Raw genomic sequence first — 12,097 nt, forward strand, 5'->3', positions numbered from 1 at the left:
AAGCCAAGGCAAGGTCCTGGGGAATTTCTAAGAACCCCCCGTGTTACCGCAGCACGAGAATCTGATAAGAAAAAAAGAGAGGCCATCTGATATGTATGTAGTAGGTCAGAGTCGGTCGGTCAGGTCCGCTGCCGCACTGGATTGATAGCATAGCATAGCATAGCGCAGCAAATCGCAAACGCACGTGAACGCTGCCGCCGCAACAAATTCCCGGATCACCGTTGGAGGATATCATCTTGCATGCCATTGCAGTGAACCCTATGCATTACCTACTTACCTACCTAGGTACATAGACGAGACGGGAGAGCGCCCTCTTGATAATACATACATAGTAGGTAGCTGGCTAGGGCTATTTTCCTACATACATACATGCATGCACGCACACACGCATTTCTATTACATAGTTTCACGAATATCCATTGCCAACTATAGCCTGCCTCCGTCTCCATGGGCGCTGATATAGCGAAACCATTGGCTTGGTTTAGGTAGGTACTCCCGAAGGGTCAAGTACATACAATACAATATCCATCCCCTTCGCTTCGTCTGCGTCCCCTACACTAGTCCAGGGAATCTGGGGCCATAAAAAAATGAATAAAATAAGGGAAAGGTAGAGAGAGACTAGACCGGTCCACGCGGTGAAACCAATTGTCAAAAGAGATGCTTTCGCATTGACGATGGGGCCCTCTTAAGCCCCTTCGAGCCTGTCGACCCGACCCGTCGCTAACTAAAAAGCCTTGATAGTCAGGTTTAAGGCCTACCCAGGCCGTCCACTATCCAGGCGAACTCGCGGGATCAAAACCGATGCAAGCGAGGGGGGGTTTGGTCGTTATACCAGAGTGGAATCTAATGGCGACGATATCTTGGCATTAGGTATATTTTAGTAAATAAAAAGGCATGGGTCGTATTGATGCAAATCGAGCACGTTCTCAAAGCCCCTGGCAGCTTTTTTTTTTTTTTTTTTTTTTTTTTTTCTCTCTCCCCTTGTAAACGTGGAATTTCGTCCAAGCTGCGGAACCGTCTCCTTTACAAAATAGTAGTCGCGTCGGATGTTGCGTGCTATTACGTACAAAACAGCCAAGCGAACATCCTTCTTGGAGGCTCAACCACTACGTTGCCCATCATCACCTCCAGCGAAGGTCCTTCTAGCGCCAAGGATGCCCCCTCTCTCAGGCCGAACGAAGCATTTCCGCGGGGCCCGGGCACACCCTTTTTCCTCTCGGGTTCTTTCTATTGTCTTATGAGGCTGTTGTTCGCTCCTTTTGACAACTTTCTTTGGGGCCCGGGCAGAATTTATGAACCAACACTAAATAGGGCGTATATATAAGCCAAAGCCCCCTCGAAAACTATCAAGATAACTTCCAGGGCTAACCAATAAGGGGCTTATGCGGGGTTGAAAATAATATCTACCCCGCGGATAGGTAGATCGTGCGTGCTTCTTTGAACTTCTCCACACCCTCCTAGGTCAGCCTAGGATTTCTCACTTTGGAAAAGCTAGGATGCTACGAATCTGTAACCTTGAAAGCTTGATACCTTATCAAAGACGGATCGGACGATTCCGCTGGCTTTTTACCCCTGAATCCAGACGGCTATCACGGCTGTGGATTCCCAGATCCCCAGGTTCCCACGGCATTCAAGATGTGAGTTGGTGATAGAAGACGTGGTTTTGCATTCGCGGCACATTGCAAAGGTGATCAAAATACTGCTTGGAGGGGGAACATGTTGTGTACTATGTCAAGTTCTCAATCTCCGACCCTACCTGCTGAGGAATTACGATAGGTGGAAGTTCCATGCGCTTGGAGCTAACAAGTCGGGAAAGTCCTGTGTCATCTGTATTGCGGGATTGACGTGTCCGTTATCACGCGCCATGGGATCAAAGTAGCGCTATATTGCGCGGGTTCATTAGCAATTTCGCCACGGCCTGGAAGAGAACAACTCGTCAGATACGACTTACCCAGTCATAGCCATTCTGCATCATCCAAGGAGAGTTCGATATGTCATCCGCGCCCGTTGTATTTATCGTGGCGGCGCCGAAATCAGCAAAATTCTCAACTCCAGGCTCATTGCTGCTGGATATTGTCGGGGGATCGCCACTGCTAATCGACAAATCCGCCATCTCCGCCATCTCGGTATTCTCGTTCCTAAATGAATCCGGCGGTGTGTTAGGGAAATGTGAAGTATCGATCTGAAGTTTTGCCTGAATTCTTTGGAGTATAGTCCGAACGACCTCTTCAGCCTTCTTGAATTCCCTTGCGTCACCTGACATATCGCACCAGACGTTGTAAGATCTCCTAAGCAGATACAAGAGTTTGTCTTTGGTGAATGGCGGCGAGCTTCGGGCTATCCAGCTGGGACTGCTGCCCTCCTCCCAGTATTTATCATTCTGAATCATGAGGGCGAGGACCATACCGGCCAAGAGGAAGTCATTAACAGCCACTAATGCTGCAACGAACCAGCCTGTCTGGCGCAGCATACCACCCGGTTTAGTAGCTTCGTGCATAGTATTCTGAAGGTCTAGTAATGCCAACGCCGCCTCAAAACATATTCGGCGAGAGTAGTCATGCTCCTCTTTTGGTACGGGTTCGGCAAGATACCGTCGATGAAGGACGCATCGACTTTTTTGATATATTGCCGCGATACCAAATCGCTGAATAATCCGGACGGGTTCTTCCATAACACACTCTTCTATCGGCTTCATTTTCATAAGTGAAGGTATACTGTTCCATGTTTCTTCGATCTGCGAATCCAGCTGCATGACCTCGGCATACGTTGGGACTTTGAGAGCATGTGCTTGCCGAACAACCAAGAAAAACACACGCATTATCCTCGCTTTGTTGATCGGGTAGGTGAGCGACGTATATTCCGTATCAGGGCGGGCTGGGGGCAGCTCCTTGGTGTCCTTGTCAAAATCGGTATCCATTAGATGTGACGGCAGCTCCGTATCAGTCTCGATTCCGTGGACCATACTAGGTAGACCTAGATTGAATGCGACCAGCAATTCGACTTGAATGGCGATATTCCATAGACGCCGCCGCATCTCGCCATCATACGGTGTGATATTAGGTAGTTTGCTAGGATCGCGATGGAGACCCATCTTCAACATAAGTCGGATCAAGACGGACGAAAGCAGGTAACAATTCATACGATGATCGCGATTCGTCATGAAATCCCCTTCAACATATAATAGGAATGCTTGAAGCGTATAAAAGTTCGGTTGAGAGTACTTCCCCCAGATCAGAGCCCACCCAGCGGCACCCCTGTACTGTTTGAACCTGTCCATGGCTGGCATGAGGGAATCGCTCACGAGCTCATGCGGCGCGGCAAACGAAGAGAAGAACACGCCGAGTGCCAACACCATGTAGAGCATAGCTATCCAGTTCAAAGGTGCTCCGTCAGGATCTTTACAGAATTCGTTATATTCTCCCAGGAATGTAGGGACGTGAATAATGTCTGTAAAAAGTGAGTAATGAATCATAATGGAAAATAAGTCCATTCGAGATAAACGGGTATTCTTTAGGAGAACTCACGTTGAGAAGGACTGTTAGAGTTGAAGTAGCGATTTATCAGACGGTCAATGACAGCTTTCTCTGGCAAGAGGGCCAGTAGCTCCGACTTATCCCTAGGAACACCCCGTGAAAACATCAACAGTTCATTTGGCCCTGTATTCTCATACGGGTCATAGATCTCGTCGCCATCATCGAGTGGGTCTTCGAAGTAGTTTTTAAGATCCTCGATCTAATACGTGGACTCGGTCACTAACGTGTCGCTGTGGGTGATTCAAAGAAGGGATGCACTCACGTCCTCTAAAATAGCCATAAAATGTGTACCGCCGACATAATTTGTAGCTTTTTCACCTTGAACGAGGAGCCCACCGGCACTCGGTTCCTGTCCCGCCTTCCTATCGGTAGGAACTATTGGCATAGAACCCTCCGTGTCGATCATATCGCGAACCACTATAGCAACGTCTTAGTGACATTTTACTTTTTTTTTCTTTGGTTGAGCTATCTCGGATATAGTACTCTCGGGATATAAAAGAGGTAGTATATTAAATTTATAAGAGGGACGGAAAGGAGCGGGACGGCCGGGCGTGTGTAACCTCGGGATATATATATAGGAGGTAGGTAGGTATATACGTACTCCCTTCGAGTCTCTTCAAACGTGCAGCCATGCTCTTTGCTGGTTTCTGCTTCTCAGGTCTCGGAGCATAAAGGCAGCCTTCCAGCTTACCCTTTCTAATGCATTGGCCACACGGCGTTGTGCGGTCGCACTTGAGTTTAGAAATGCGGCAAGGCGCACAGCTAAGGAGAACTCGCGTTCGCTTTGCATGACCATTACCATTTGCTCCGATACCACCCCCCGCTGCCGACGACGACGACGCGGGGTCATCGCCGCTTGTTCCGCTGAAAGCACCGGCTTGCATATTGTATTTTTGTTCTATCGGTACGGAGTCCTACTAACGTATGATTATTCGTACGTAAGATGCTGGGGGAAAAAAGAATTAAGTTAAACCCGAGGAATCCCGAAGTTGATTTTGATACTATGTACCTGCGAGGCACCGAGAAAATTAGCTGGCAGAGCTAAGTTCGCATTTCAGGGCGACGGGTGGTCTCCGGACGATTACGTGAACCTGGTTAGATGAAACGAATCATAGCGCTCTCTGGTCCATGGTATTTTGCTGAGCCGCAGTCGTAGTGCGCGGCATTCTAGGCACGTGCGATGACCAATCAATCGAAGTGAAATACAAGAATGTTGGATATCTATACTATTCGTTTACTCTCTCCTTGAAAAATGGAAATATTGAAAAGGGGGGAAACGTAAAAAGATAATGTACCTAACAGGTTGATAGATTTTATAGCTTATACTTATAGTTATGCATAGCAGATACCTACATAGATTAAGGTCTAACCTAGGGGTTATGATTACCTAGGGATATGTCAGCAACTGGATAGGATTCCTATAGGATTTACATTTGCGGCGTCTCTTATCAAGTAAGTGTCACACAGCTTGCGATTAGAATATAGGTAACTACTTGATTGATATCTATACTACGAAGTATACTATTTTTGAAGAATGTCACTACCATAACCCATTTCACTAGACGTTGGCAGCCCTATTGTTCTTCCTTGTGGTATCACATATTAATGTTAACGTCAAATAGATCCCCTTTAGGGCCCAAATAAGCTATGGCACCAACAAAAATACAGATAGATATTCGAGAAACAATATCATTTTCCTGTTGCCTACAATCCTAGCATCCCAACATTAATCGTCTCTTTTCCTTCTTCTCATAACCAGCCTTGTAGTATTTTAACGAATGGTCCTGCCAGTAAACCCAAATATCCGAATCGAAGTAGAAACCCCTCTGGGAGGCAAACAAGGTAATATACACAAGTTAGACCAGCTTTTGATTACTTTGCAGTATTGTTTTAGGTAGTTAAGTGACGAAATATATTTTCACCACCGAATCCTGGTGGCTTGTGTTCGCGGGTCCCGCATGCCGGGGATCAGTCCTCGTGTGCCACATTGAATCGTTGCAACACGTTCACGAAGATCGAACTCGACAGCTCGTACCATAACACGCCTTTCCTCCGGTATAACCCTCCTCCCATGCGGTGATAGTAGTACACTCTCCCTTCGACCTGCCCAGCGAGCATTACCGCCGGGACCGAGGGGAATATCGTTTCCAAAGCTAGGAGATCTGGCAGTTAGGGCGCTGGGGCTTCCCGTAGAAAGTCTGCTCATATCGGTTGAGCTCGACGTAGGGCGTCCGAAATCATCGGCGCCATCATCGCCCTCTTCTATTTCCATAATCCACATACCTATACGAGCCGCTAGCTCGCTATCCCACATTCCTTCTCTTCGCGAGCTAGTGCGCAACAATTGTATAGCTTGACGCCGGGTCACAGAATCTCGACATTTCGTGGCAACGACAAAAAGAGGAGGGACGATGCCTAGATCTGCGCTAAAGCTCGGCTTAATATGCCGAGCTGTGTACTGTCCACCAAAGGCGTCTGGATGAGTCGGTTGGTGATGACAAAATTCCGGATTTGGACATCGCTTCGCAGCAGCCCTGCGCTCTTCATCTCCGACAACCTCCACGGCTAGGTTAACAATGTCCTTAAATTGCGGTAGGTATGTATCGAATTGAAGCTCTGTATCACTAAACGTCATATAAAATAGAATCTCGCCCATGATCTGATTCATCTTCAAAACAGCGATTGCGGTTTTCTCTTGGCTGCTCTTCGCAGGTATTATACGAGATGATAGTATAGGATCGAAAGCCCTAGACCAGGCGGATATTCTATCGGCGAAACCCGTACCATACTGTCTTAAAGAATTTGGAAGCACGCCCATGGGACTCATCGCCGTCGTAAATGTGAACATATTTTCCGTAAATCTCATCATCTGTTCGCACAAATTATCCCATGCCACTCTCGCTTCGAGTAACGATTGAAATATGTCTGGAGTCTGTGGTTGGGCCGTTAACGCCGGTGAACCCCCATCGGAGAGGGGGGACATAGGGTGTTCGGTATGCTCTGGAGTAAGGCGTATAACGAACGGTTGGGGGAAATGGAAAGCCATGTCGTAAGATTTTGCTTGAATGGCCAACCGAGTAAACATCTGAACAAGATCCTGTTCAACTGGCTCTTCAGGTTTAGGGAGGAAAGAATTTCTACGCTGAGCACGTAGATTTTCTAGTAGCCGGAGACCACTTTGAATTTGGCGAATCGCCAGTTTATGGTCACCGATGAACGAGTCGAAGCAAGCTAGCAACACAGCTGCCATAAGACTCATCCTCTGTGACGCCTGGTCCTGAGAAGTCATGACCCGCATCGAATCCAGAGCCAATGAATAATGCTTAAAGGCGACCTCCCAGTGCCGGGCTGCATTATCTGTCAGATCGACTACAGGTGCTGGTGAATTTGGCGGCGACTCTGACATTTTCTCCAATGTCTTGTAAAGAGCCCCTAAAGCGACGACCGAGTGCCGAATAGCTTTCTCGGAATGGCATTCTTGTAGAACATTTCTTGTCCAGAAGGACGAGTCGAAGAATCCCGACAACTCACTAGCCGTACGCTCTCTAAAAAGTTGAAAATACAGGCCTTCTATCGGATCAAAGGTAAGCAAAGACGGCCGATGAACTGTTAATGAACTAGGTACTACTGGTGTCTGCGGGGGAGTAAGACCTTTGGCGTACAGCTGCTGTTGAGGTTCCGGTCGTGCCATCGCGACCGCTAACCGCGGTTGAGGCTGGGACCGAACTGGCCGGATGACATGGTCCGTTGGCGTGATAGGAGTAGCATCACCTGTGATAGTCTTAGGCGCAGGCGCAATCAGTCTCCTATCGGTATGTCTAGTCCGCGGAGGAGGCGGATAGCCGGTGCAGTCCCTCTTAGACCGGACGCACTGAGTGCATGCTGGCCGTTGCTCGTCACATTTAATACGTCGTTGTCTAGAATTGTAGAGCGTTCATTTAGCATGATATACAAGATACAGCTAATAACCACATATCGGCAATATGAGATAAAATGTAACATATAAAAATCGACAGTCTTGTTTTAACTAACAGAAAACACGTACTTGCAATTATTGCAACCCGTTTTGACTTTCGGCTTGCTGGTACGACATCTCCTCGGCGGCCGTTCCTGGACCTGGGTCGTATCGGCCGAGGACAGGGCCAGTTTAGGCCGTGGAGCATTGCTCGCGCTCATCTCCGAGGGCTTCAATTACTCCTGAGAAAATCAGGTACGGCCGATTGCATGACAGAGCCCACGCAAAGGGGGCTAATCTGAAATATAGCACAGAGGATAAGTGAGAACGAAGGCGATTCCTTCTTAAAGGGGCGTATTTAAGTCAGCGCGCTTCGATTCCAAGAACGCGTGAAGCGGTAGCGGTGGAGCTGGGGCAGGATCAAATAAGGAGGAACCGAGGAAGCATTGACCGTTTGAGTATACCGACAGGAATGAAACTAAATATGGCGAATAAGTTAAAATTAATATATATATAGGCATATATATGCTTTTGAGTTGACCGAGCAGACTCTTTTCTGGAAGGGTATCAAATGAATAGGTATATTTTGTGTGACCAAAGGTAAACAAGATAGAAGAAGGGGAAGAATAAAGGAGAGCGTGGATTTAATTATCCCTTTGAGATGAACGGCTACGAGTTTCTGCACGTTCTTGGGTCTGTTTTTGGTGGAGTGAGCGGACGGGATGGGGATTGAGATGGAGATATGGGGTGTCGATGGATGAGTATTTCTAAAGGTAAGGTTTAGTTCTAAATCGGAGGGGCAAGGGGGAGTTCGCCGGGGGAAGGGGGGGTTCTCTAGCAAAAAGCTAGGCGAGTCTGGCAAGTCTGGCAAGTCTGGAAAGTCTACATTAAAAAAAGGTTAGGGTGATCTGGATTGGAAAATAAATTTGGGGGCTTAGATTGCGGCACAGCTTCTGTATATACATCATTTCTACTACCTACATGCCTAGTACCTGCCTCACATGCGGTAAGCACGTACATGTAGGCCGCTGCCCAGCCAGCCCACCGACGTATTAGGGTTACCTACTAAATACTTCGATGACCGAGAGATACTTACGATACTTACCAAGATAGGTACATCGAGCATTCGAAGGTCTAAAACTTTAGTAGACAAATATATGAAAAATGTACCAATAGCAATAACCGGCCAAGACGCTATCAGAAATGCTGTGCTATTATTGATGCATATGCGGATTGTCTTTTTGCTTTGGGAGTTTTGGGTTAGGTACCTCTTTAGACATACCTAACTTATGTTACACACGCTGAAGCTACCTAAGGTATCGGTAAGGATACTCGGTAAGGACAGGTACAATACATACCTATGTAGGTTAGGTAGGTACCTAAGCCTGCAAGGCATTATCGGTAATTTGTCATATTAAGAGACATCCATTTGAGCCGGTCTTCCTTTATAAGCGCCATACCAAGAGCTTTTCGACCGATATGCCCGATTCCATGTCTATCCGTAGGGCTGTTATCTATCCGGTTACAAGGTACTTAAAATACTTAACCCAGCATCGTTACCTCCTTAAGGAACAACACATTTATGTAACTATATATTATATAAACTTATTATATAACTACATATTATGATTATCGCGTTTTAACCTAATCAATAGAAAGTGCGATGAAATGAAATTGTATGTAACTATGTAAATTCCCTTAATTCCAAGTGTCACGATATGTCGGCTAAAAGACGGCTGGCTGAAAACAGGGACCTGCTGCAGGTGAACAATTGAGTTTTGCTCCCCAGGATCGTCAAGCCTCATGTCAGCCATCATACCACCGTCATCAGTACATACCCTTTCTCCGCCTGACATAATCGGAGTATTATTACCTACATTAGCGCGCCAGCGTGGGAGGCCGACATGATCTCAGGGATAGTCCTAACGATTCGAAATGATTTCAATTAGGAGACCAGCTTTTGACGATCCTATAAATGAGCAATGTTGTTGACGAGACCCTCATGCGATTTGGTGATTCTTTCGAATTGGACATGATTATAGAAAAATACATCGTATTCAAAAAGACAAAGTCACGAAGTTCCGAGATTGTATGTAAAATATAAGGGTTTTAAGAAATAAGATACTTACTTTTTTGGAATAGTCACGTACCTCCGACATGGTCCCGGAGATCATTTTAAAATCTCGACATGATGTCGTTATAAGGATAAGTATGTATAAAGTGAAAAATTATATATGACACTATTAGGTATATGTATACCTAATAAAAGAAAAGAAAAAACATATAAGCGCATGTATTTATTTATACATAGCACCATATTATTATTACGAATAGTTGAAAATACAGAATATTACTTGTTATGATTGAGGCTCGAATTACAGGTTTACAAGTACGATTACAATTAGAATTACGATTACAAGTCTACGCGCTTTACGATTGAGCTAAGCCTTACGTTGCTACGATTTTACGGGAAACAATAGCTGGCTTGTTGTTGCAGTATATAAGGCTGCAATAAGGGGAGGCAGGTGCAATTCGAGGTAGGTATAATAAGTCATACTTACGAATAAGTCGTACTTACCTGGGCCAGAGATCATTTTGAAAGGCTGAGATCATTTTGAAGGCTGAGATCGTTTTGAAAGGCTAAGATCGTTGAAGGCTGAGATCATCTTAGAAAGCTAAAATTATACAAATTCAACATGATCCCTGAGACTATTTCAAATATGAGGCTATTTTCATTCAACATCATCACGGAGACTCGAAATGATTCGATATGCAATATTATCCTGGTGATCATGTCGGGATATTGTAATAATATTCAGATTTTTAAAATAATCTTATAAGGTGACACAATCCCTGAGATCATGTCCGCCCTCCACCCTGGCGCGGTAATGTACCTTAAACCCCTTGGCTACAGTCCACATTCTACAATCGGATGTACTAACTACGTTATAATACCTAAATGGAAACAAGAAACTCGCGTGTATTTAATGGTTATAAACAGTTTCCCTACGGCCACTTTATTGAATCAAAACCTTTACGTCGTCCAATTATAATTATTCCTAGCAACTATAAATAAAAAGGAGTTGTCAAGCACTTGGACCCTTGCTCCCTCTTAAAAATCCGGGGATAGATTATGTAGAAATTTTAACTTATGTAATCGAACTATTTAAGTTAAAGCTCGAAGTAACTAGGTATTAATTTTTAATATCTTACACTGCCGGTGGCTAAGAGCTTGTTCATGATCATCATCTCATCCCATCTCATCCTCCACTCCCGATTCATAACTCTACACCACCTCAACTAAGTCATTAATTGGAAGCATCGGTATATATTGCGAGGTGTTAAGTGCTGCTGTAACTTCGCTCCCTCATTCTTCCTTGATTTATGGCCATCTAGTTGATGTGTTACCAATCCTTTCGGAATATGTCAACACCATTTATTCGACCCATTCGCTCGCGGAACCGGTCCGCATATTGCGGAATATAATCATCCAAGAGTGCCGGATGTGGTCTTAAGCATCCCAAGTACTATATCCGTACCCACCAATTCAGCCCTACGAGAGAGCTATGATCTCCCTAGTGGTCCATCCAACTGCAGACTTATAACGCTGAGACCAATCGTTCCCCACCAAATTCATCAGTGCCAAGGGTAACGCATGCAGGGTACCTATGAAAGCCGTCTCATCTTTTACGCCAATTCGGAAGACTGGACGTCTGCATTCTTGGTCCATCAGCCCTATAGTGCAACCACGTCTGATATCTTGATTCGCTAGCGTTCCCTACGGAAGACTGCATTAGCGTCTACATGCATCATGGGGGAGGCCGCCACTATATACTATCAAAGAGTACCGATTGAATTCTACATCGCATGCAGAATCAAGGTCCGAGAAGACTCGATGCGTTCAATAGCACTCCAACTATAGAGTTACAATAAAAGGAGCAGCTGTCGTTGAACAATACTACAACCACCCAATTAAAAGAGCGCCGAGAGGGAAAATGGCGTAAAACTTTCGATATACAAATTTGGGGGCTTTTTCCTGTACTTGGAAATAGGCCGCCGGCAACATGAATTCACCGAACCTCTTATACGTCTTGTCTCTTGTCGGATGGAAGCAACCAATAACACGTCATTAATCTCAATGCAGGCAGCAGAAGAGATTGTCCGATTCCTCTTGTTTCTATGAGATTTTTATATTGGCATTGCGATAACATCGTATGCCGTACCGCGTTTATAAGAAGTTGCTTACACAACATCCTAGGTTACGTGTGTAATACCAAGGTCTTCCATTTCCCCCGCTTGTCTAACTGTCTAATGGCTACCTAACTGTTAGCCAAGACTCTTAGCCGCAGCAGCCAATAGTGATATCGATTTATTTCACATTGACGTGGCTCGAATAATAAAATCGAGTCTGTGAAACTTACACAAGCGCAATAGGTCTAGGCGCGAATGGTAAAAATTTCACGGGTTTAGGCATCCACGCCAGTACATATTGATATCGCTTCCTCGGACTGCCACAAGATGACTGGCTCGACAACCGGCGAAACCGTCACGTTCCTACCCATCGTCACATTGTTAGATGTGAACTCTGTTCGTATCTCGCATGATATAC

At 45.5% G+C, this 12,097-nt stretch overlaps 2 protein-coding genes across 2 annotated transcripts; both read right to left on the reverse strand.

Annotated features, from left to right (window-relative positions):
- Positions 1–1,823: 1,823 nt before the first annotated feature.
- Positions 1,824–4,417, reverse strand: F5Y00DRAFT_251350 (fungal-specific transcription factor domain-containing protein; the record flags this gene model as incomplete). The annotated part of the gene is made up of 5 exons (XM_048009816.1): positions 1,824–1,918; positions 1,948–3,447; positions 3,525–3,732; positions 3,796–3,950; positions 4,135–4,417. 5 exons carry the CDS (start codon positions 4,415–4,417, stop codon positions 1,824–1,826), a joined length of 2,241 nt encoding a protein of 746 aa, XP_047868325.1.
- A 1,034-nt stretch (positions 4,418–5,451) lies between these two features.
- Positions 5,452–7,811, reverse strand: F5Y00DRAFT_273814 (uncharacterized protein; the record flags this gene model as incomplete). Its single annotated transcript, XM_048013243.1, has 2 exons — positions 7,579–7,811; positions 5,452–7,450 (listed from the first exon to the last, which is right to left on the reverse strand). Exons 1-2 carry the CDS (start codon positions 7,707–7,709, stop codon positions 5,452–5,454), a joined length of 2,130 nt encoding a protein of 709 aa, XP_047868326.1. The 5' UTR covers positions 7,710–7,811.
- Between the last annotated feature and the right edge of the window lie 4,286 nt (positions 7,812–12,097).

This window comes from Daldinia vernicosa, assembly GCF_022497035.1.
Source record: "Daldinia vernicosa strain CBS 139.73 unplaced genomic scaffold F5Y00scaffold_7, whole genome shotgun sequence".
In the NCBI taxonomy this organism is placed as follows: domain Eukaryota; kingdom Fungi; phylum Ascomycota; class Sordariomycetes; order Xylariales; family Hypoxylaceae; genus Daldinia; species Daldinia vernicosa.